The following is a 26,391-nucleotide window of genomic DNA, read 5'->3' as shown; positions in this document are numbered from 1 at the left end:
CAGGGCGGTAGCTCCACAGTCTACCATGGCTGCAGTTGTTATACTATGATTCCTTCCTCTTAGTCTCGCATGAATTCAGAAATGTGGGGAAGTGGAGTTTAATTCTCGGATCGACAATATTGTACATGATGGGTGCGAGTCATACGAAGAAGTAGCGAACATAACAAACTGATTACGGGGTACTCTCGGTGCAGCCGAAGCGGGTACCCTCTTTAAAAACCCTGTTGCAAGCCAGAGGATGAGGAGGACATAGCGTTAGCACGATCAAGTAATTCCCTTATTTGACCAATCTGGTTGGAGAAGTCCTGGTTAGGGGGGCTCGGAATAGCAGGTACGGTTGCAGGAGCAGATGTTGGAGTTGAGGAAGCGATCTGGACGGATTCATTTGGGAACAGGGAGAATGGTGTGGGTCCCGTAGCAGATATCTGCTGACATCGAGGTTGCTGGCGTCGGCCTCGGTCTCGTCCAAGTCCCATGAACTTGTCTTGGCAGACTGCTTCCAGATGTCCTCGTCGTCCACAGTAACGGCAGGTGGTTTCTCGGTGTGGGCAGTTTTGCTTGACATGACCTTGGGCACCACAGCCGAAGCATCGTCCTCGCATACGAGCTAGGAATGCCTCCCTAGTATTCCCATTACTAGTGTGGGTTGCATCAATGTCCATAGCATGGGGATCAGCAGGGGTAGTGTGAGCAGTATGTGTGGGAGCGTGTCCAGAGTTTCGGCCCGTCATGGTGGGATCATGCATGTAGACGTCTACTGATATGGCTCGTTTGATTGCCTCCTTCAGAGTCGGAGCAAGTCCTTGGGCGATGTTTACAATGATGAGATTTTGTCGGATCTCCAGAAGTAGGGCAGTGAAGAAACGTTCCCGTAAATCAATGTCAGACATTCCAGTCCGATCCCCAATATCCTTGAACTTCTGAGCGAATTCCGCGACTGTCTGACCTTTAACTTGCTTGAGATTTTTGATCTCGCTGCGAGCTTCCATACCCGGGTCCACTGACTCAAAGCGTTGAACAAACCCTTTCAGGAACTCTTCCCAATCTCCTCCAAAGGGGGAATGTTCCGCATTGAAATGTAGCAAATGCGGGGTTGCCCAGTCACCCACACTTTCAGTGAAGAACCCTAGGGCTGACTTGATAAGCTTTGCCTGACTCTTGGTGAGATCAGGTTGTTCCGATGCCCAGTTCTGGAACTGAGCCATGAAGCGACGCGCCTCAGCGCTATCTTTTCCCTTGAATACCTCGGGTTTGTTCATGCTGGACTTGGAGAATGAGCGTTCCTCCATGGCTGTAGCAAGATTGGCTACTTGTTTAATGAGCTGAGTCATGACATCTTCTGCAGAGGTAGGTGGGGCTGGTGTGGCAGGCGGAATAGGAGTCGACATGATAGCAGTAGGCAATCGGGGCTGGGAAATTGGCAAGAAGGTGATATTTTCTACGGTAGTCGGGCCCTGAACTGAATTGGAGAGTGCGTGGGGGCAAGGCTGAGAGTCACAGTCGTACCAGCTATCACCGATATTGTGGGCATGGTGCTGATCTCTGGGGTCAAGTGCGTGTTGGAGAGCAGAGCAGTCTGTTGTAGGAGGATGATCAGAAAGATCTACGGGTGTGGAAGACGTGATGTATGCGGATCCTGCAAGGACAACCTTATTGGTAGGCTGTCAGTGCAGTAATGGATCTTGACCTAATGTCACGAAGCGGCAGAGGCGGAGTGACTAGCAGAGCGGGGGAGCGGAGCGACTAAGCAAGGTGATGAGGCGGAGCGACTTAAGCGGAGCGGAGGGAAACTGGTCCCAGATAATGACAGAGATATATTGAGTATCGTAGTCATAGGTAGCAGTAAGTAAGCACATACCTGGTCCCAGATAATGACAGAGAGGTCAAGATAAGGGACCAGGCTGTGAGGGATTGGCTTTATATACATAATCCGATCTGCGAGAAATGACGATGTAATACTGTACAGATTAGGAACAAGGAAGGTGGCGGAAGCCAGTAGAAGGAGAAGGGTAACAGGTGGATCAGTAATTGATGATGGGGGTCAGGTGAATCAGTAATCGATGGGATTTGACAGTGATGTAATCGTACAAGTAAGGGCATCGAGATGGTGAGAAAAGGAAAATGATAGGGGCTACGTACTTCATGACAGAGTCCAGAATTTCGGCAACATTGTACTTCTCTTCATCATCAACTTCAATTGGAGGTGGAGGAGATTGAGTATGTTTCGAAAAAGGATTCGGCGTAACCGGCTCCAGCTGTAAGACGTGGAAGACCGGGTGAGTCATTGAGACCAATCAGGACGTCGCATTGCTTCCGCAACTGATGTGGGGTCAGCAATGATTTCACCTGTTACTTGACCAAGTGATGCTGTAAGATGCCTGAGTTCTTGGTTTGGCTCTCCAAGTCCGTTGATGATGTCCTGGATCTTCTTGGTCGGCTTCCTGATGCGTTTTCCTGTGATTATATCTGGGTTGATGAGTTCAGCAATTTCCTCCGGTACTGGTATGATAGGCTGTTCCGACTCGGTGACCGATGTTTCCAGATTTCCCAAATCCTGATCCTCCCCCTCAACGGGTTGGATATGCCTATCAGAGAATTGCACATTACATTTAGTTGAAACTGTGTGGCAATCTGGCCAATAGATGAAGTAATCATTGGACTCTGGCACAATGCCTACCCATCGTCCTTCCTGTGCTTGAGGGTCAAGCTTCCCAGGCTCCTTTTCATGTTTAACATAAACCGTGCTTCCAAAGATGTGAAAGTTAGAGATATCAGGGATTGTCCCAAATTGTTTTTCCCACGGAGAAATCATACCATTTGCCTTCTTTGATGTCCTGTTCCATACATACACTGTGTACCCCATCATGAATCCCCAAAGCCATTTTGGTAATTGTCAAGTCCATGCCGCGGGCCTCCATTCCGCTGCTCGGTATTCCGAAGATCTGCTCCTTATTGTAATCTCACTCTTATTGTTCTTTCTCGCTACACATACCCTTTCGTTCTAGTCCCTCCTTATTGTCTTTTACTCTACCCTGCAGGTACTACTTGTATAGCTCCTAGTAGTTAGTCTGGCGCTCCGCACCGCTGCGCCGTTCCGTAGATATAAATACTGCCTGTACGCTACTGTAGTTCCTCAGTTTAATTATCGACTTAGATTCCCTCTTTCACTCTGTGCTCTCTAAGTCTTCAGGCTCAACGCCTTGAAGTACGTTCTACTCTACCTTAGGACTTAGACGTCCTCTGGCTCGCTCCTCGTCACCGGCAATACCGCCGCTCCGACTTGGCTGCTCCTTAGTTCCTCCCTTCTCTACTCTCGATCTCCGGGGACTAACGGCGTAACGGCAGTGTTGTTAATAACTTCACTACTGTCCCACTCGTCTTCCGCACTTAGACACCTTGTAGCCTTGGCACGGTTACACGATGTACATGATCTTAACAGTAATCCAGATGATATCATGAGGCTGCATACTCCATTGAGTAGTGTCCTGTAACTATGTTCCGCTACGCCATTGTGTTCCGGAGTGTCATGTACTGTAAGACTACACTGAGTGCCTAATCGTTCCAGATATGCTGTGAATTCACCACTGAGAAATTCTCCCCCTCAATCAGAGTGGAATTTCTTGACCGTTATTCCATATTGAGTTTGGAGACCAGTTTGGAGTATTACGTATTGGGCGAAAGCCTCATCTTTGCCCTTCATCAGTGGTTCCTCTAACCAACTGGTTGCTTTGTCGATGATTGTCAATGCGTAGATATAATGATTTAGCATTTAGACAGAAGCTGGTTCCCATACATTCATGTGAAATACATCCCCAAATTTCTCCACTCTTGGAGATGCCCGGATTTTGGAGATTGGGAATCTGGTAGCTTTAGCAAGCATGCAAGTTCGGCATTTGGGTTCTTCCATCTGCTTAGGATCTAACTTGATCCCATGAACCTGGTTGGATTTGAACATATGCTTGACATAAGTATAGTTCTGGTGGCCAGCAATGCAGTGTACTTCATAAAGCGACACCATACTGGTCGCCTTTATGGCATAGGCATATTCTGCACTCGGAATCTCGTACAGACCATTTGTCTTGGGAATAATTCCAATCGTCTCCCCCTGTCTATTAATGATCTTAAGAGTTCCATCTTTGATCACCATCACATATCCTGCGTCGTCGAGTTTACCCAGCAATACAAGTGTGTCTGGTGTGTTGGGGCATAGGAGAGTATTTTGGAGTGTAAGTGATTTCGTAATTCCATCAGTGTTGATAGGAAGATCGATCTGGAGATTTCCGGCAATGTTGCATGTGAAAGTCTCGGCATTAGCTGCCTGGATAATACGGGTAGGAACACTACGCATGTTTTGAAGTTTGTCTTGAAGTGGCGTCATGTGGGATGAGCATCCTGAGTCAAACAGAATTGCTCTGCTGCTGTGAGATGCTACGAAGACTGTCTCATAATTACTAGCGATTTCAGAGAAATTAAATATTTCCTGTGACGTAGTTGCGGTAACTTCCACGGCTGCCCATGATGACTCAGGTACTTCCTCAATGGTGGCTGAGGATCCCACTTCCTTATTCTTTAATCTCCGATAATTACTACCGCTCCCAGACGGTTGGTTTTTCTCCTTCTTTTGAGAACTCTCTTGGGCCTCGTTGGTCTGTTGTCGCTTTGGCAAACTGCATTTATTAGCGAAATGCCCTTTTCCACCGCAATTGTACCATGTGGAATTGTTAGAGATTGGTCAACTTTGACCTCCTCCTCTATTACCATTTTCTCTGCCCCTCGACTGGCCTCTGAAGTTTCCACAATTTCAGTTAAATCCACCCCTGCTGCAGTTGAAATTTCCGCTGGCATAGTTTGCAGATTCCTTCTTTCCAGACTGTCCTTGGGTATGACCAGATCCTTCAGCACGTATCGTCGAAACTAGCTCCCTTGTGGTCAGCGGGACTGAAGTTCTTGCTGCAATCACTACCAATGCGTTAATTGTTGGTTTGGATATGTTTGGGATGGAAGTGATGATCGTATTATTGAACATTTCCTCGGCAATGGTGATTTTCCGCACCTCCAAACTGTCTCTGATTTCCAACAATTTATCCAAATGCTCATTAACCTTTGACGGTTCACGGCAGCGCATGGAATGAAGCTGTTGTTGTAAGTGCGCTTCAGTGAGAGCACTTTTTGAATCAAAATCACTCAGCAAATTTTTCCACAAATCAAACACATTTTTGTAATTCTTGTATTGTCTATAGATCTGGTCTGATAGGTGGCCCACGATGGCATTTAATAAATTTTCATTGTTGTCTTTCTTAGCTTCCCATACTTCGTCATCTTTTGGATCAGATGTGAGGTGCTCTGAAAATCCAATTGATCGGATGGCTAGCTCCACTTGATTCTTCCACGTGTCCCAGTTAGATCCATCACTTTTAAGCGTAGATACGTTGTCAAAAGCTTTGAATACTTTTGACATATTATCGTTGTCTTCGTCACTTTCTGGATCTGATACTTCTGCTCCTGGATCTGGATCTTCCGGATCTCGTGCAAGTGGCGAAGATCTTGGTAGTGATGATATCGGTGATGAGGGTCGGTCTAGTGCTGAGCTAGGTGGTGGGAGAACAGGATATTCTGGTTCAGGGGCTGATGCTGCTTCTGGCATACCCTGTGGTTTCTGGGATGATGATGATCCAATCTGCTCTGTGAGTGCTCCTCATCCAAGTATAAGGTCTTCTTGCTTTCTGTCGATAAGTCTAGCAAAGCTGGGGTTATAACCAGTTGTTATTTTGTTGTATCTATCTGGACAAGGTTGATCTTTGCAAACTCTGTACTTGCTGCCGTTGGGATTGTGATACTGATCCTTGACATCGTTTTTGTCAAAAATATGTTCCCTATAAGCACAAGCTGCAGTTGGCTTGGTTGGACAGTTATTGACTTTGCGAGGAGGGTTAGTCCTTAATGAGATAAATCAATGTATGCACCGTATTCCTTATTTATTTAGGTTAGGGCGGGGCCCATAACCTGTTAGAATATAGTCACGTTATATTCAGCAGCAATGGCAGTAAGAGATAGAGTGCACACAGCACTGTAGCTGATCACACAGATCAGATGATAAAGGAGTAGAGAGGACTGCTTATTCGACGAGGTGAATACTACAGGTTTATATACAAGTCCAAGGTAGACGATGTCATGTTACAACTAAACATAGCGAGAGAGAAAGGAAGTACAATACAATGTATCCTACTGGTAGTCCTAGAGTAATAGTACACGATGGTGAGACTGATAACACAGTAGTGAGATAGTGGTTTGTAATATGAGAACAATGTTCCATAGATGGTATGTGAGTCATCGAATGATAACATCTTCTACTTTTGATCTCTGGGGACTAGTGGCGTAATGGTGGTATTGTCAATTCACCACTATCCCATTTGACCTTCTGCCCTTAGACACCGAATGGCCCTTGGCACAGCTTTGCAGTGTACGTGATCTTAACACATAGTCTATTCTTTCTTCTTGTTCAAATAGTACTGAATGCAACTGGCAGACCCATTGACTTATTCCAATCTGAGCTGGTCTAACAAAGTGGTACTTGCCCACAATAGGGCAGTCTTTGCATCATTTACAGGCCACTGCTTCTGCATTCATCTCTGAGGCCACAAAGGCTGAATCCTCAGCCATGCCATATAAAGGAATTGGAAGAAGAAACAGCAAACCAAAGGCTGTTAATGGGAGTTCTTGAAACATTGCTTAGTCCCCATTTGGGAGCCCAAGTCAGGCAACTCACAGCAAGTTGGATCCAAAACCTATTAAAACAGTTGACACTAGACAGTGCTAGTTGACATGTAGAGCAAATTTCATGCTGATCAGCTGGTCTAAATCCTTGAGTCACTTTTAAACATATTTTGTGGCTATTGTCAATCAGAGAATGCAGGAAAGAATCCTTTAGAAATGTTGAGAAGGGTAAAGCTCAGTAAGTTTTTCATAGATAATATGACCATTATGCATCACTATTCAAACCTCAAGGAAAAAAAATTCTCATGTTCCCATTATTTTCTGAGTCAACTGTTAATTAGGCAAAGAAAGAAATGTCACTTCCATCATCACCTGATCTGAGTTTAGGTGAGTTTTTAATTTGGGATCCCGAATAGGGCCGTATGGCATTCTACCTGAATTCGAAGTCACTGGACCAACCAAGAAAAGATAATTACTATAATTTGATACTCCAATCTGGGCGGCAACCCCCTAACCCATCAACCGTCAGATCAACTGTAATATCGGCACGACACGCCGAGGTTCGATAAGCGAGGCAACTAACTATCCATTGCGGTATAGTTGTACAAACGGTCGGCATCTACACAGGCTATCAAGCAATGAATAATATCCACGGATCATCGTCGTCCGCAACAGACAGCAGTGTTTCTATACCCAGACATTGTCTTTATTGAAATGTCAGATACTGCGAGGAAAGATCGGAAGGGAAGGCAACTCACCAAAAATCTTGTTTATCATAGAATCGTACAACATGCAGCGTTAAATTTTTATTGTTCTTCTTCATACTCATATACATCTTCTTAGCCGCCGGGGAAACCGTTGGCTCGTCAATCCCAACAACGACTGCAGGCGACCAGAGGAAAGTATCTGTGCACAATAAAATAGTTACATTGGGATCAAGTCGAAAGTGATAAAAGAAAAAGAACGAAAAAAAGATCAAATATCGCATGATACACACCAGCTTTGGCCCAAACAAGGGTTCCTCCTTGCAGCTGTTGGTCAGGTTCAAATTCAAACACTTTAACAAAGCTCTCCACTTCGGATGCTTTTTTGAATGTAGATGATATAGGTGGTATAGTTGCAGAAACAGCAGACGGCTCACAAGCAACAGATGTTCTAGCTGCAGCAGATCTGTGGAACTTAGTACCAGTTATTTTGGAGGTCAGCATCGAACGTACAGGCGGTGGTGAATGCGGTATCAGCTTTATCACAGCGGCATCTTCCTCTCCACCTTCACTCAGTGGGCTCAATTCGGATCCGACTTCCATTCTCCCACCCCCTTTCCCTGGAAGAGCGTTACTATATCATTCTCGTTTAGGTGATTCCAATTTCTGCTGGTTTCCCGGCTCCGTCTGTACCAAGTGATTTAAAGGAAACAATCCCGACGCAGACGACGGAACCACATCGAGATTAAAGATGGGTTCAGAAGTAGAAGCAGAAGCAAGGGAGCTACTGGCGAAAGTGGTGACTACCTGTTCCAGTCCACTAGCGTACGTAAGCTTGTCGCTCTTCGCCTTCCTACGCGTGTATTTCTCACGTCTGATTGCAAACGAATCGCGCTCTTCAATGATGAGTTTGCCATTGGCACCACAAATAATCTCTCCTATTTGAGGTAGACCACTTGGCTCGATCGTGAGTTCGGCGATGTAAATATTGGTAGTGGCGGTGACCACAGGAGTGAGTATGGTATCAACAGCTGTGACACCCGTAGATTGGGCATCCGTTGGGTTTTCCCCTGGTGCAGAAACTATTAGCCGGACAGAGGGAGTATCATACATATTCGTTTTGTGCCCGTTATCTTCATCACTGACAGCAACAGCCTGCGATAAAGCACGCAATCCCGCCGTATCACTTCTGGTCCAATGACCCGCAGACGAAGTTTGACCAAGATTGAAGAAGGCAGAACCAATTCTAGAATTGAGTGTTTGATTGTCCTCTTCAGCAGTACTGAATACCGACAACTTCGAAGTTCTCCGATCTAGCCTCAACTTCTTCCTTGGTGGCGGAAGAGAAGATGCATCCTGCACTGACACGATCGCAGAGGCAGGATGAGTAGCAGGCACAGGTGGGAGAAACTGTTGGAGCGCGAGTCCTCCGTTTCAGGTCGGATGGCAGGATCCAGCCACTATTGAACAGCTTGAACGAAACTTGATTGTCTACATGATTCTTGAATTCTGGTACTGAAGGTGTTTCTACCGGAAGCCGTGACCTGGACCGACGAGCGAATGAAGAATAAGGGAGGTCTGCGTTTGACAAGCCTTCCTCTTCTCTTATCATCGCCGTGTCTACTTCTCCCTCTGCTCCTTCTCCTCGGGACATCGAAAAGCGTACTCTCCACGCTCGTTCCCACCGTAGAAGCAATAGCAGCAGCAGCCCTCGATCTGCTTGTGCGAATAACGAGGCGCTCCTCAGCTAGACCGGCGGCGGTCATTGCAGCCTCTACTTCCGCTCTGTGCGCACATTCCTCTGCGTTGTTGTCCTTGTACCGTTTATATTCCTCGCTCCGATCAGGGCTTTGGCGCTTCAGATTACGCGCCTTTGGTCCTTTGTTGCACGCTTTGTGCGTTTGCGAAGGAGATGACGGTTTGAGAACAGGAAGCTCGATATTGATCAGGGAGGAAATTGGGTCAACGAATAGGACCAGTAAGCTTTCATCTCTAATTGCTTCGACGAAGAGGAGTTCCACGAGTTCTAGAGGAGGTTCGAGATTTCCTATAAGCGATGTTGAAGGAAATATAGGAGTATTCTGCATGTCCATTTTTACAGTAGTTGAAAATTCGATTGTCTTCACAAGCGGCTCGCCAAGGATAGACAGAGCCTGCTTCGTATATGCATGTTCAAGTTCTTACAAGATTGGCATTGCAGAATTCAAAATCTTCTGAGTAATCTCGTAAAACGGAGATCCAGCTTTGTTGTACGTTGTCGCGTTGACTAGGACGAGTTCAATATCGTTCTAAGCAATGAGAGCCAAGTCAGTGGTTCAAAAACCGACATCCAATCAATCAACTCACCCTACAATCTTTCATATCCCAATATTCATGTCGATCCAATTTCGCATCGATCATTAACCAGCACATTGGTTGGGTTATAACAGCGAAGTAATCGGGGACGTCCACTTTGTGCACAGAATTCTTAAAGCAATCGTGTTTATCATATCTACATCATACGTTAGCAGCGACGAACCTCACGACAAATCAGAAAATATCGAGAAAAAAGACGGAGAACAACGACTGAAAGAGAATTGCGCACCCTGTGATACGCTCAAACGCAGAGCATAGCCTGGGATCATGAAGGTACACGTTTTGCGTAAAGACATACTGAATGATCTCCATCTGCTGAAGCTTTCGGCTTTCCCGTTTCCAAATAAGCGCAGACAATTCCCGAAGTTTTTCTAAATATTGTTCAACTTGACGTAGTTGCTACACAAGGAAACCTGCTGAGCTCTCGAACAAAAGACAAGCACTGAAATATGTATCGACACACCCCAAATTTTAACCATCTCTCCTCCTCACTCTTTAACTTTCCCTTCCCTGCAGCAGCAGCGGCGGCCGTCCAAGGTTCCAAATGAAACCTCTTCAACAACGGTGCACCCGTTCTCGCTTCCCTCTTCAGACTCTAATATTTGCAAACCATAAGAAAGAAGTTAGCGGGTTTCCTGAGATTGATTTTCGATATGTACTGCGTGAACCTATCGACGACGATCGCTGGATGTAGCGGAGGACCGCATTTGTAGGTTTTAGCAAAGGCATGAGCACATTTGGACCCTATAGATGAGCGGTTCCTTTTATCTTCATCATCTTCGTCGGCTTCAGCAGCTAATGCTGCTTTGCGAGCTTCTTGCTGTTCTTTCTGAAATCAGTCAACAGGTGCAGAAATGTGAGTGAAAGATTTCCTGTGAAGTCTATGAGGAAGGCGCGCTTACAGGAAAATGCTTATCGCAATAGCATGTTAAAGGGACGCTTTCGACTTGAGTGCACTTCATAGGCAGGAGGAGCTTTTCGTTCCGGGCGCATGTGGTGTGAAAAGCGACAAAACAGGAGGTTTTGGCACAGTGTATACAGACGCCTGGGCGGATATCACAGATACTACATTTCTGAAAAGAAGAGGTTTCAGATCGTGTGCATTGCGGTAGTTGGAAAATGGGGGGCACTATACCAATTTCCATCTATGTTTGGATATTTTGTCCACGCCGATAGCAGACTCCATGAAAACTTTGTTAGCCACGCGCGTCTCTGGAACCCATATTGCGCAAAGAAGATGAACCCATTCAGAGTTGACGATTTGTTTGAAGGCACCTCCTTCGTTGTGACATAATATGCAGGTCTATGGTAACGTTTTACAATCAGTACGATGTCGAGCTAAAACAAGGACTTAAGAAGATTCAAGATTATAGATGAACGTACCACAGGATTCTCTGGAGACACGGTACATTTTCGACAGAGCAACTGGCCTTCAGGTATGTAAGGAACGTCGTAGCAGTCTATACTTCAGCCTTCAGGTGAGGAACCATTAGGTTTGGATGGCGCACAGCACACCTTGGTGGACAACGAGGTTACATCCATCACAAAACACAATAACATCGCTATCCTCTCCTTCAAAATCATCGCAAAATGCACATGTGGATTGTTCGGAAGGCATTGCGAAAAGAACTTTGCAGTTCACCCTCGTTCATAGCTGTAGAGATGTAGCTGAAGCTCATCGGAACGACGATAATGACGTTTACTGTCATCGTTGACGCACGAATCTGTTACATAAGCTCTCTAAGCACAATGTCAAGGTACACCAACCGTCTTTCGCCAAATCTTCCTTCAACTAAAAAGCTCATAAATTCCCAGAAATTATTCTCGCTTTTCCAGGCACCTTAAATTCAACAGCTTACCAAAGAATTTCAAGTGATTGACCACGAAAAAGATGGGTGCAGAAACGAAAGCGATCTACGAGACATTTTCAGAAACCTCGGTAAGCGTCGTCTAGCTACTTGCACTATATATTGCTCACAATGGTCAGAAGGCATAACCCCAACACAAACGATAATCGACGACCTCCTATCATTTAGGCCTCGAGATACTTTTTGTGTATCATCAGTCGACAAACGCATTAACTTCGCAAGGTTCCTCACTTTAATGAACGAAACGCTGTTCGAATTCGACACTGAAACAGAACTTCCGATAACTTTTGCAAATTTTCATGAAAACGACAACGTCACAGTTAAAGAGGAGGATATACGAAGGTGGGTGACCGAATTAGTGGATCGAATGAGTGAACAACACGTCAGTCCGTAAAATGTCCGCCAGAGCCCTTCCGTTCCTCATACATTGACAAGTTTTGAAAGGACTCTTCACGGGCAAACAAACAAACTTCATCTATCGGAAATGGATCAAAGTTCTTCGCGTCAATGAAAAAGACAACGAATTTGAAAGACAGACAAAACTTGACAAATTGACTTACAAATATATCTGAACAGAATTTACCCCACCAAACTCTGCTGTTGATTGACTAATAACACCGAACCCATGTTGCAATGTCCGTCGCAGTATTTGCAACACTTGCGTGACAGCTTTCATCGCCATTGCATACACAAACAACAGCAACTGCCTAGAACTTTCATCATCTACTCTAAAACCGATTTTCTTCAGAACGCTTTAAGTCCCATTGACATTTTGTTTTACCAGAATCAATTCCTAGAAAAACCCGTACAACAAGGTTATCCAGAGGTTGTCCTTGGTGTTATCAGCACCATAATAACAATGAAACTTCTGGCCGGTTCATTGTGTGAATGCTTCAGTAGCTGATTCATTCATTTGATCTTAAATGTGATTAGAAGTGATTATCGATGCTGTATGTTGCCACACATTCACACCAACCACCTTGAAAAAATAGACCTGATATCACACAATATCAATTTGAGCTATTTATGAAACATTGCTCTGATCTCTACAAGTGCCGCATTCATGACACTAAAATTATTTCCCTTCAACCCATCCTTACCAAACTTGAAATGTTAACAACTCCATTGTGATCAACTTGGATTTCTCATTTTCGAACATAGATGTAGATATGAGCAAATTTTTCATTCAGTATGCTTAAATTTTCTTGGTTATTATGTGAAATTTTGTCATGTTGAAGCTTTCCACCATCAATTTGTCCATCATATAACCACGTCCCATACATATTGAAAATACGTGCACAAAAGTGATTCATTCCATGATATATAATTGAATTGAGAACATAAGTCAATTTCATATTGACATTATGTAATGATACATGTATCTCATTGGATGGTATTATATTATTCACCCCAATCATTTCAAATGCTATTATTGGTGGTAATTCATTGTTCATTTCTGTCACTGAATTACAATGTTCATCACATTCAGGATTGTTGTGCTCTTTGTTGATTGGGAAAGTGCTATGATGATTCATAAACATCACATCAATATAATCTTGCACAGAATTCACGATTCCTTTATATGAATTTAAAGGTTCCAATGCAGGTATAATTAAATTGTAACATTTTAAACCTGAATTATGTTGATAACAGGTACTATGTTGTTCACAGATCCTCTCAAGTTGTATGCAGGATCTTTCACAGACATGCAAATGACATTGAATAAGTGTGGAGATTGGTAACAGAACATGACCATATTGAACACAAGCTCTTCCAAATTGATCAAATAATCCATTACGCCATTCATTGCGCATAACATTCATTCTATCAACAGTTGTTTCCATAACATTTGACAACAATTTCTGTAAGTGATTGAATAAATGTTTTGATCTTGACTGATTCATCCATATCTGCCGAGATCTTTCGGACATTGAAAAAAAACAGTTGTACAAAACAATAAATGCTGTGTCAAATGAGCAACTCCAATTTTCACTGTCCCAAGAAGGTCCTTTGATAATGAACATATTGTGATCTAATGGTTTTGCAACAAAACAATTACCCTCTGATTTCGATTTGGAACTAGTCTTTGCAATTTTTTTTTTTTTTGGACTATCGTTGCTATCATCCAATTGGCGTTTAATATCTGTGTAGTTGTTAAATTCATAATGTACATTTAATAAATTACATTTCTTTTCTGATTCTGCATCAGGGACTTCTTTCAAATCACCTTTATCAAAACCCCAGATGATCTTAGTGTTGTGAGCAATGGCACGAAATCGACGCATTTCAAACCAAAGATCATAAGGAATGGCAGGTGTGTTGAGATCATCTAGTGTGACTTTCTTTGTAATAAACAATCCTTTACGAGTACGTGGTCTAGAAGCAGCAACATATGATCCATATCCACCTAAATGCAACATGCATAAAATGGCAGGTAATGTGCGCCCTTGAGCACCCTGGCCAGTAAGTGCAAATAGAGGTTCAAATGGCAATTGCTTTCTCACAACAGAAACCAACACTTTCTCATGTTTATCATTCCATATATATGTGGTAAAGTGCCATGATCTAGCTTTAACTGGAAAATAACCTTTAGGTAATCCTGGTAATTGTACTTTACAGTCAAAAAATTCAATCAGAGCATATTCACAATACGTAAAACCATTATTATCAACTAACAATTCTAATTTTCGTAAACAACCTCTTGCACCATTTGTGATTCCGAGTTCAGTATTAATATTTTCATGCTTCAATATTACAGGCATTCCAATATACAAATTTAATATTCCTGGCAAACTAGCCCTAAATTTTGCAGATGAAGTATCCATAGATTGCAATTGTGTTTGTTCAAAAGTTGAGGGAAATGAATTTTCATGCTTTGATTTTTTCTGAGTATATTTCTTATATTTCAATTCATCATGGGCAACAACTTTGATTAGTTCAAGAGATTCCACACCATTACAAATAGCAATTGCTTTATATTCATTCAATGCCCGTCTTGTCGTATTTTTTGAAACAATCATGGAGGCAAGATAGTCAGTTTCAGAATCAAAAATGACACCTTTAGGATTACTTAATGTTTTGATTGCACGTGAGTTGAACAAGTCAACATCGGACTTAATGCATTCACGTATACGTAATCGAGACACAGCTGCTGCATACTCAGGATCATCTTCCATTCGTTTTTGCACATGAAGTTCTACAACAGCATTGATAGACTTCCATGCCATTCTTCCTAGTCTCCGCATTAATTCATCCTCATTTTGTTTTCCTGTAGATCTAATAGGTGTATATAGTGAAGTACCCACAGGAGGATATTGGAAAGGATCTCCTGAAAATATAATATTAATACCTCCAAAGAAATCATCAGGCTTTTCCTTTGCATAGCGTAAAGATCCATCTATATCTGCTAAAAGGATTGAGTCAACCATTGATACCTCATCAATTAGTAATAAACATACATCTTTCCATTCTGTTCGTAAAGAATTGTTTTTCTTTACTGTTGCATATACTGCCATTTTTTCTTTTAATTCACCTAAATTTCGCTTTGATCTTCCATTTCCATGTTCACGTACTTTAATGTTAAGACCAGAGTGGATAGTTTTACCATTAATAAGAGAAGCTGCATTACCTGTAGGAGCTAGTGCGCGATAGGCATGACCCATTCCATAATGTTCCATAACTTTTTGAACTGCTTGAACCACGTGTGTTTTACCTGTCCCTCCCGGTCCTGTTAAATTCATGATCAATGGGCGTTTTTCAGTCCATTCAGGAATTTTCAAAATTTCCCTGAATATAACAACTGAAGAGATAATTTCAAATGCAACGCTCTGCTCATTACTCAGATTATATTCTTTTGCAATAAGATTTTTTACCTCTGCTGGAGTAAACACTGACATATTATGGTCTGCAACATTGGTTGTCATTTTACTTTTGTAATAATCTTTGTATGTGCCTTTGGTTGTATGTAATAAGTCTTCATTGCTTTTGTATGAGTTCTGGGAAGACAAATTAGTTTGTCTAAAACGTGCACTTGACAGGTTTTCTGCAATCATTTTACTGTCCTTTATCCATTTATGAACATTTGTAAAGTTTAATGAAGGTAGCTTAACTGAAACATTTGAGCTAGTTGACATAGATTTCTTTAATTTTTCAGGGGGGTGATTTAACCAAGCTGACTTGGTTAAATCCATTTTTAACAACTGCAATTCATGATTATCTTCATTGCCTTTTGAATTCTTAGGATTCAATGTTTTGGCATCAATAAAAACATAACATGTTTCATCTTCATCATCTAGCTCTTCATCAATTGTTACTGGGACGTGTGTTGTTTGCACCAACATACTTGCTCTTTTACGTAATCTTTCAGCATCCCGCTGATCAGCACATTCATGTATTTCTTCCCAGTTACTTAATACTTTTTGATGTTCAGGTGATATCAGTAGGTTATGAAATTCCGATTCAACTTTATCATCTTTCACAAGAACCCTTCTTTCAGAAAAAGGTTTGAAATGAGCAAGAACAAACAATGCATACTGTTGTTGATTTTTTCTTGGGGGAATCGCTCCAATCATGACAGGAACATATTCTTTTCCTACATCACCTTGTTTGTAATTCGTATGTTGAATAAGCTCATGAGTATCACAAAGTGGATGATTGGCTGACAATTTATACCGGGATAATACTCCTAAACGTGTTGTTGAAGTATTTGGTGTTCTGGTTCTACTTTTTGGTTGTAGAGAGATATACCGGATGAAATCATAAAAGCACATATCATCGAGAAGTGAATCTCGATACCAGTAATCAATGACTTGATTATAACCAATCATTTTACCGTTTTTGACACTAAGTGAAAGTTGCAAATCCAAGTCATCGGTGCTGCTGTCATCCTCCCAATTACAACTATGTTTGAAATATTTTTGTTGAATGAAAATCATCAGATTTGCAGATGGCAATGGGATTGTTTGATGTGAACACATATTGTCTCCTTGTCTGCGAAGATATCTTGCACATTGCTGTGCATGAATCTGTTGTTTGCGCCCAAAATGAGTTAGACATCGATGTAACAGTTTTTTTGAATCAAACACAGCTGATTCATCGGACTCATCAGGTGTTAATGAGGCAACTGCTTTTGACAATGTTGAAAGTAGTGCTTCTGTATTTAGTGGCATTTTTGTTATGTAATCAGAAATATAAAACATTGCAGCTTTGGCAGCCTTACCAGATAATATACATTTAATATCATGATTGTGTCTAGTACATACCAACAATTGTGGGTTGTGTCCATTGACATCAGTTTCTTTACGTGCAAAAATGATTGAATTTTGCTTGATGTCGTAATTAGAATTCTCAACAATTTCATGGGGATAACCAAAACGGCAAACATCTGTATTTGTCTGACCTTTATGACATACTGGGCGACAACGATGTCTCTGAAATCTTTCACCTATCCTTTTGTGTTCATCTTCAAACAGTTTTTCCCAATCACATATTAACTCTGTAGAAACAGTGTTATTCTTGTCAATCACATGAAATTCCGGTGGCATTTCAACTCGAGGTTCATAACCTTCAGGTAAAACAAAATCAATACATGGAAGATGATGGTGAATAATGTCATCAAAAAATGAGAAAAATTTCTCGGAATATCCATCTAATCGACCTAATCTCTCATGAATTTCAGAAGGATTTAAGCCACCTCGTAGAAACAAAAGATAATGTCCATGAAAACATCCCCTTTCTGTAAGTTCAGCACAGCCAAAAAAAGCACGGAGATGTCCAAATATCCCTCCATGATCAGTACTCTTGCCAACTTTGAAATCCCAACCAAGTAATTGTTCAAATATAGTATGATACATAAAATCAAAAAAATCCGCTGCAGCAACAGGATCTCGAGCAACCCGACATGCACGCTCACTGCGAGGATGAACAACGTGGGGGAACCGTTCAGCTAAATTAATATCAGATTCACCATACATTACTTGAAATATTGGACTATGCACTGCTGATGGATTTAATGTGAGGAACAACTGTGGCATACCAAAATAAGCATAATAACATCTGATATGATTACGTGTTGTGGTTCTTGATGCTTGAGATCCTGGAATTTTAGCCGAAATTATATTCACCTGGTTCAACAACTGAAAAGCATGTTGCTCATCCTCTGAAAAGTCAGATTTGTCTTTTTCATCTTTAAGCTTCTGTGCTAAATCCAATAAAACATCCGCAGTAACTGTTGTAAAAGCAGGGGCAACCATTGCAAATTTTTTTGATGAAATTGATAATGATGTATGAAGATGTGCTTTTCTTCTCTGAATTAAATTTAAAGCAACAAAAGAAAAAAGATGATGATATCGAAATTCACGTGAGGATTGATCAAGTAAATGTTCAACATGAGCTTCCAGCGAAACAGCCGGACACTGATGATCATCCTCAAATCCTCCAATCCCCAATGGAAATAATGTTGGAAACATTCCAGGAAACAGGTCAGGATTATTATATTCATTAATTGGATCTCTTTCATACATTAAAAAAACATCTTTTTTATTAACATCTGTTGATGACAAAGACTGTGCAATGTTATTAATTGATGAAGCTGTCATGAATCTGGCTGGTACATCTTGTGATTCAGGATCATATAATCCAGATCGTTCTAATAGAATACTTTCTTCTACAGAATTACTAAGTAATTCAGCAGGATGATCATCAAAACCATTTGATTCAGTACCAAACAAATTGGTAGATGAACTTTCATGATCGTAGATGATCCGCTCTGCAAGGCCTGGTAGTATATCATTTTCTGGGTACTGATTCAAGACACTGTTATCCATAGAGTACAGATCCTTATACAGTCTGTTACGCTTACATAGATCAGAAAGAAGCATTCTTATAACAGATCTCCTCACAAAGAAAGGTTTAAATTTGAGCAAATCTGTTTCTGTGAGTTTCCTCTTTCCTACAAAGATAATAGTAATCAAATCATTCAAATCTGTAGGACTCCAAGGTAGTTTCTTTGCAGTTGCACACACATTAAGTGGATGAGCACAAACATTACCATGCAACTGAAGTGGATCAGTAACACTAGAAGAACCAAATATACGTGTAACATGTGCCGTTGTTCTATAAATGCTGCAAGCCATTTCCTCCACCCATGTCACATTTTCTAACTGTTTCAATGGTTCTCCTCGATACAAGCAATTGTTCAATGCCAACCGTGGCATTTTTAAACGCCTTAATGAACCATAACAATCATGGCAGAAATATATCTCAAACACTGTGCAAGATACATCAACAGAACGGATTCCTTCTTTATTCAATAATAATCCATCTAGATCTCTACAGATGTAAATGAACCGTGAGTGGGGGGTGTTTGCAATGATATATGGATCTTTTATCCGTAGAACAGACAAATCAGGCCACTCTGCCTGAGTCTTATAAGATCCAGTACGTAAACCATCTTCGGATCCGCAACATGCACAAATCGATGGGGGCAAATATTGAACGAATTGTCTGTAATTTCTCACACAATTCATTTTTGTTTCAATAGAAATTTTTTCCGGCCACGATTCAGAACATTGGTGCAGTAAAGAATACTCTTTAGATGCACGTTCAATACGTGTTTGTTTTCGCTTGTTCTTCTTATAAAAATTTCGATTTGAATATGAAAGATCTTTACTTTGGACTGAATAAAGTATTTGTTCCAAAATATCTTGCGCATAACCCAGAGCCACCAGCACTTGGAACACAACATCCTGTAAACCAATGTCTGTCAATGGGATGCCGTAGTGATACAAATAATCATCACATATTCCTATATTGTCTTTGAAATAATACTTCTTGTAGTCTCGTTGAAAACACTTTCCCATTAATTTGAATACATCATTTGATCTAATCTCTGAACGACCTTCATCATTCAAACTATAGAAAACTAACATGGATTTATCTTTGCGTTCAAATATCTTCAAAGCTTGTTTCATATTCAACATCTCTTCCTTTGTCAAATTTTGAAACACAGTAATAATTACACCCAAATTGCTCTTTGCAAGCAATGGATCATCACACCGATCAATCTCATGATGAGCACGAAAATGTGTGTACAAAATCTTTGTCACAACTTCACCAAATTGCAAACTACATCGCTTATGTATTTCTGAGTATACATTTGAGTTTTCTGGTTCGTTAACAGCATTATCCGTAGAGAAACGTAACAATCTTTGTACAAGATCATCTACAACAGTATGTTTTTGACGTCGACTTCCTACAAATGATGACAACATACGGATAGGAAGTTTTCTAAAATGAATTCTGCAACTATTAATATGTTCTGGTGACAACCAGGGAGGAGCAGAGCAAGAAAGAGTTGAAGCAACTGTTTGAAGAGATTCCATTGTTGGGCTGAATAGAACAGAAACTGTTCTAGTTCATTAAAATTATATGAATTATATCACTTTTAAAGCACGAAAATTTATACATATAATGACTAACAGATTGATTCATTGACGATGCTTGTACTAGATTGTGATATGAATATAATCTATATACCAGTTAATGTTGTTACTCCTTCATTGATCTACACCAACATGTTTGACATTTATTTTCCCTACATTTGCATCAATATCGATTTGTATCATCCACATATGTAGTATAAATAGATACGATTACTTGCATGAATACAACCATATCTATCTGTACATGTTGACTATAGATCAAAGTTTCGACTTCTCCGTACAACAACAACGCTTTCTTTGAATTGTCTACATAAATCGGATTGATAGTCTACCATATTCAACGTTGATTACAAGTAACATTCGAAGGAAATATTTCACAACGTATAATTCGTGAAATTGACATGTGGAAACATTCACCATAAAGGAAAAACAATAGGTTCGTGTGCAAACTTTTCACTACAAATGCATAAATAAACATGGAATCTGTTTTGCATATCTATCGAGTTATTTCAGATCACCCGTCAAATTTTCAACATCATCTTATGTCTCCTTCAATTTTCAATCAGAAAATGTATACATATCATGTCTCGATTTCTTATTCGCACTAATTTTCTTCTAGTCCCTTAGAGACCTCAGAGATGATATTGGATGGGCTAACTCTAAACGATCTTGCTTCTCTCAGTAGAACGTCCAAGATCGCAAACACTGATATTACAAACTACAAGCGACGTGTATTCACCATTAAACATGCTTATCGGAATTTCTTCAACATGAAAGAAATCGTCGAGTTCCAACGGCTACAGGCACGTGGATGATGCGCTATCTAATACACTACTTCTTCACCGGTTCATTATACAGAGTTCCACGGCTCTTATCGTTTCTGGATCGACGGCTCTCGAATTCTTCAACCGAGAACAATACAGTGGCGATCTAGACACATATTGCCAAATCAACCGCTGTAAAACTGCGGGTGAATGGTTTATATCACAGGGCTATCTATTCAAACCAAAAGAAAACCAAAAAAACGATTTCACCGACGCATTCACTCAAATCCTGGAAACAGGCAAAGACAATGAAGTGATAGCTGTACCAAACGATGTAGACCCGTCAGATTACACTTTCAATTCTGTGAAGACTGTCTGGGATTTCGTTCGAGGATCATCTAAGATACAGCTCATCGCCACTGCAGGTCCACCTCTGGAAACCATATTTTGTTTTCATTCAAGTTTGTTCAAGTCTTACTTGATGATCTACAGAAGAAACTGATTCCAAACTTCGCTCAGCATGTGTAATGAACGTACTTACACATCGAGCTGCCTACTGCTTATTCTCGAAGCTCACCTTGGAGGAGAAAACTACAATGCTTATCAATCTTCGAGCACCTCTGAACGAACTTCAAATGTATCCAATACGAAAATATCAGGATCGTGGATTCAACATAATGCATACCCCGACGTTCGAACAGGCTTGCAATCCATCTTCATCACTTTCATTTCTGTTGTCCAGATACGTCGGTGACAGACACTGCTACCGTATTATTTTCGAACATCTGAGTGATGGTATGCCTACCAACGATCTTTTCGAATTGAACAGCTGGGATATGGCGTATACTCGACAATATAACACAATCGACGTTTATTCGTTGGATATCTCCGAAGCGAAGGAAAACTATGTCGTTGGACCACATAATGTTGCACAGGTTAGAGCTGAGGCTGTCACTATAAATGAACTTATCAGAACGAGAACACTCCGGTATGAATAACATATAACATAACCGTTGATCTACTAACAGTACTCTCAGCGGAGACGCTGCAATGGCAGCAATTCAGAACATCGTCCGAAATACAAACAAGCCGTCTATTACAAAAACACCTTTTTGGTCTGAATTCAAAAAGCTGTTTGACTTGGCAAATACTTCTGCATTTCCTATATCTCCTTCAAACGCGCAAGACTTGGCGAAACTAATATTAACACTTCAACGACAATTCGCAACGATGAACATGGTTAGTTGGATACAATTTTATTGATGAAATCATTAACATTCACCGTTAATCAGGATAATCCTTATCTAAACGTCAGTGAAGAATCTAGAAAACTTATGCTGATGATAAAACTTGGGCCTCCGAAAACGCACGTAAACTTGGATGTATTGCGATCATTGATACATTCTTTCCTTTCTGACGACATTGTCATTTCTCTACATTAAAAACACCAACGATTTCTTTTCATACAATCTTACCATTGGTTGTCACAAACAGATGTATATCCATGATTATTCTCCTTACAATTTCATTTTTTTCTTGAATATTAACGATTCGACCATGTCCTATTAAACATTGATGTGAACTCATTCTGAATAAATCAAAGGACATGACATACAGGAGCTGGTGGCTTATCGCGTTTGAGACATTTTGTGTCAAAATCCAACTATACAAGCCGCGGTGAAACTTCCAAGCCATCCTCATCTTCGTTATATTTCCTTGAATTCTTTTGATTTTTCAACTTTCCACTTTGACACGCCGATGATGAAATAGGATCTATTTCTTTCTAGGTTGGGGATTTTCTCTTTCAAAAAAACCTATACGATCCTTCGAAGCAGACAATCGATATTGATCGGAAATCGCGTGATTCAGCGTCGTCCCACTCTTCTTCTTCATCATCTACATGGAATTCCTCTCATTACTCTTTGATCTCCGATGCAGAGGTGTTGAACTACGCTCGTATCCTCGAACACGTCCAGGGCGCTCTCTACACTCAAGCCTTAGCCAAGTTCTCCGCCGATGCTTTTGAAGCGACTAAGTTTGCCGCAACTGTCAAGGCAAACTACGACGATGTTTTGCCGATGAACAGACTCACATCACTTTGCTACAAAGAGTTTTGGAGGAGATGGATGCGAATACTATCCAGGAATGTACCCCCCGGCTTCTAAATATAGATAACCCCCGCTCCTGAACGTGCTTGTTAACACCATTTCTGTTCGTATCTGTAGCAGCGGCTCAGATGATGTCGCTTCGTTCATCGCGACGAATGCAGCCTTTGACACTGCTAACACCTTTGCTGATTCTCAAACTTCTGGACTTCCCCTAGACAAGGTTTGTTCTTTAGGTCACTATTTTCTCGATAGCATAATAACTTTTCTTTTGTTTATTTCTTGAACTACAGGAGCTTCTTCCCGCTAACTTCTCAATCTTCTAAACTGAAGCTCATCAGACAACGTGGTTCAAATCTACCGTCCAGAATTCAAATCCCTGGAGGAGTGCCTTTATCGGTCCTTTGACCCCCAACAACAATTTCACTATCGCATCAAACTTCATCGCCACATATCCTTCTTCTAATCCACCTATCGCAGTCACTCAGTATTTCCCGCCAATCAGAATCCCCACTACCGCTGCTTCTGGTGCTTCAGTCCACCTCGCGCTCGCCCTGACCGAGACAAATACCTCCGATTTGTCGGAACTATTCGTTGCGTTCCCTAATTCCAATCGCACCCCCTTCGAACAATTGTCTTCCTCAGATTCATACAACGTCATCTTCCCCACACAGGAGGACGATGTTTTTGGTACGATGTTTGTGCTCCCTGCCCGTTATAACAATGAACCACCAAAACATCAACTCTATTTCGTCCTGGATACCCTATATTCCATCATCTTCTTATTGTAACGGTCCTGTTCGCGATATAGATGCTGGACGCAGTGTTGATGATAGTAGTCTTCAACCAGAACCTACCTCGGTCCTTATCAGATCATACTGTACACGATCAACGACACCTGAACTGTCGACGTCATTCATGGACGGCGCATAGCTTCGAGGAACCTCTCAGTACACCTTCACTTAGCCGCAGCGCTACCACCACTGATCTTCTTCAGAATCGCAAACCAAACAGCGCTCTCCTGCGGCTTAATGCAAGAAACTATACACTTCGCGAGCGGTCACTGTTCGGACAATTGTTGGAAAATGGAGGTCAGATTACCCCCACTCCGACTTCGTTCAGGAGAACAAGCAGGGCTCACATTACCAGAATACCCATCGGAAACATCACACCTAGAAACAGCATGGTAGAATCACATGTTTCCATCGACATCCAGTCGCTCATTGATCAAGATGAATTCTTTGCCAGATAAAGTCCTACAGAATCAGACTCCGATTGTGATTCAGTCGATATGCATTCAACAACGGTGATTGTTTCCAATTGATTTTGCAACACTTCGGCGTATTCATCCACTCGTATCTTGCAAAATGATGACCATTATGATGATCGTGAAGCGAGTACAATTATTTGTTCCCTAACATACACTAATATATTCACAATACGCACGTCAACGAAGAAGAACTTTCCACACTTATCACACGCCTTCCACCGGCGGTTTCACCAAACTTACCTGAGCAAGTGAACCTATACTTGACTCCTACAGTGATGAAAGGAGAAAAGCTTATCAGGACGCAATGAATAGTTTCAATCGACTACCACAACAACTCAATGGACTCAAAAGGGGCAAAGCTGCAGTTTCAACTAACGCAACCAGGTGCAGTGGAACGAAAATCAATGAGCAAGAAAAGTCACCGAGTGCCGTCAAGTAAACAAGGACCTTTCGTCGATCACTCATTGACAGTTTCTATACTGCAGGATGATGACGAACAAACGGCAATGCTGAACAAAGACGCTGTCATGTCCGGAGACGTGGTGAATGATCTCGGGCCCCCATGAAAGCTCTTTTTGTGTGTGACTTGCTCCTTATATCAAGGCTTCATTTTCTAATTCTATTCTCATATACAGCACCTGTACCACGAGTGACGAACGCCTTCATGAATCCTTCATCCTTTCACAACAAATCCATCGTCGCACACCACAACCAGTTCCACTTTTTAGAACTCGATGAATTGATTCAATCGACTCAAACTGGCCTACTTTGCTTTCAAACCACCTCTAATCTCGCTATGATGAGACTCTATTACAAGATCGTTCTAGGTCGGACCTCAATCTCTCAATACTCATCCGAAGAATCAATGCCTATAACCCCCGTTTCTGCGAGAGGACCTTCAAACACTGTAACGTCAATGTCGAAACGTAAAAATGTCTTTCTCAGTAGTGGACAGAGCACTGAACACGTCTTTTCGATGTACTTGTCGCTTCCTCTTTGGAATCTTACCTCTTACATCTTTCACTCAGCTCCGTTTCATATCTCAGCTGTATCTGTACATTGCAAGAATTCGCCAAGGAGACGAACATGCTTGTCGATGCGATGGAGAGAATTTATGCTATTGAAGCTGAATAGCTAACCCGAAGTCGTTCGTGGAGCCGAATTTACGATGTAATAAGAAATCGTCGGTCGAAATGCAGGACTGGGAGCAACGGGACTGTTCAACCCAATTACAAAACAGACAACGGACTTCGGAAACGCCTTTGTATGTCTAATCATAATATTTTTATTTCATTTCTTCAGTCAACTGGGTATTGATGTCACGGCGCGCAAAATCTCACCTTACATTAGTTCCTTCCTCCCCAATTTCTCAAAAATCACGTCTCATGCCCCGGACACAACACAAATACCTTCAAAAAAAAAAAAAACTTCCTTTCATTCGAAAGATAACACAACGACTGTAACCGTTAGGGAAACGATTGAGCGATGGAGATACCAAGTTCGCCGTGAAAGCTCATACGGCTACGGCAACACTTCCTGCTCCTGCGTTGTTCGATCATAACAACCCGTTCTTCGTAAAGTACTATGAAGATTGGACTTTGATTTCGGTGTGCTTATCTTCATAGCTAGAGATTGTACAACAGACGTATGTCGCTAATTCTTTGTACTAATGTCTCCTACGATTGGTGCTATACCAACTTAGCTTTCTTACTACGTCACCACATTGACTCTCGAAACCATTCACAACTCAATTTTCTCAGACCGCGCCGTATCCTGAAAACTTTGTGCGAATCGTGGTTTATATAGATTCGACTTATTCAGATCCAACAACCAGACTTCACGCTGCCGTTGCTGCAGAAAAGGATCTTCTGTTCATTCTCAGAAAACACTATATTCCTCTTAATCTTTGGATTTTGTTTTCCCATCCGCTGTTTCTCGAATCCAAACGGGCGTATGCCTGCGTATGCCTCCTTCGTGCGTGCTGTACTACTTACGTATAACTTGACGTGTTTGTATTGCTAACGACTTAGCACTCAGTAACGACTAATCCCAATTCATGTGTACACCTCTATGATATGGAGAATATCTGTCATGCCCTGTCCCAAAAGCTCCCCTTGTCAACCTCCTAGACATCCCAGAACAGCGTATCAGCTCCCTTACACCTCCCAAA

General features: G+C 41.5%; 6 protein-coding genes across 6 annotated transcripts; 3 read left to right on the top strand and 3 right to left on the bottom strand.

Annotated features, from left to right (window-relative positions):
• Positions 1–7,472: 7,472 nt before the first annotated feature.
• On the bottom strand, positions 7,473–11,391 carry C8R40DRAFT_1100973 (PHD-zinc-finger like domain-containing protein; the record flags this gene model as incomplete). The annotated part of the gene is made up of 14 exons (XM_046227925.1): positions 7,473–7,620; positions 7,712–8,052; positions 8,131–8,779; positions 8,817–9,062; positions 9,085–9,571; positions 9,686–9,706; positions 9,765–9,909; positions 10,003–10,172; positions 10,237–10,359; positions 10,384–10,602; positions 10,676–10,846; positions 10,909–11,076; positions 11,157–11,233; positions 11,289–11,391. Coding segments are annotated over 14 exons (3,068 nt in total), but the record flags the coding sequence as incomplete, so codon positions are not given.
• Positions 11,392–11,618: 227 nt separating this feature from the next.
• C8R40DRAFT_1043178 (uncharacterized protein) lies at positions 11,619–12,213 on the top strand (the record flags this gene model as incomplete). The annotated part of the gene is made up of 3 exons (XM_046224149.1): positions 11,619–11,712; positions 11,761–12,027; positions 12,077–12,213. Coding segments are annotated over 3 exons (498 nt in total), but the record flags the coding sequence as incomplete, so codon positions are not given.
• Positions 12,214–16,773: 4,560 nt separating this feature from the next.
• Positions 16,774–17,184, bottom strand: C8R40DRAFT_1043103 (uncharacterized protein; the record flags this gene model as incomplete). The annotated part of the gene is made up of 1 exon (XM_046224142.1): positions 16,774–17,184. A coding segment is annotated over one exon (411 nt), but the record flags the coding sequence as incomplete, so codon positions are not given.
• Positions 17,185–18,390: 1,206 nt separating this feature from the next.
• Positions 18,391–18,900, bottom strand: C8R40DRAFT_996716 (uncharacterized protein; the record flags this gene model as incomplete). Its single annotated transcript, XM_046236783.1, has 1 exon — positions 18,391–18,900. A coding segment is annotated over one exon (510 nt), but the record flags the coding sequence as incomplete, so codon positions are not given.
• A 1,724-nt stretch (positions 18,901–20,624) lies between these two features.
• On the top strand, positions 20,625–23,742 carry C8R40DRAFT_1169794 (uncharacterized protein; the record flags this gene model as incomplete). Its single annotated transcript, XM_046231430.1, has 9 exons — positions 20,625–20,653; positions 20,702–20,864; positions 20,941–21,307; positions 21,366–21,834; positions 21,875–22,085; positions 22,139–22,156; positions 22,634–22,956; positions 23,072–23,174; positions 23,293–23,742. 9 exons carry the CDS (start codon positions 20,625–20,627, stop codon positions 23,740–23,742), a joined length of 2,133 nt encoding a protein of 710 aa, XP_046087237.1.
• A 1,945-nt stretch (positions 23,743–25,687) lies between these two features.
• On the top strand, positions 25,688–25,846 carry C8R40DRAFT_1043470 (uncharacterized protein; the record flags this gene model as incomplete). Its single annotated transcript, XM_046224168.1, has 1 exon — positions 25,688–25,846. A coding segment is annotated over one exon (159 nt), but the record flags the coding sequence as incomplete, so codon positions are not given.
• Between the last annotated feature and the right edge of the window lie 545 nt (positions 25,847–26,391).

This window comes from Lentinula edodes (assembly GCF_021015755.1).
Source record: "Lentinula edodes strain Le(Bin) 0899 ss11 chromosome Unknown C8R40scaffold_14, whole genome shotgun sequence".
NCBI classification, from domain to species: Eukaryota; Fungi; Basidiomycota; class Agaricomycetes; order Agaricales; family Omphalotaceae; genus Lentinula; species Lentinula edodes.
The sequence above is the reverse complement of the archived record's forward strand: the minus strand, read 5'-3'. Positions and strand labels throughout refer to the sequence as shown.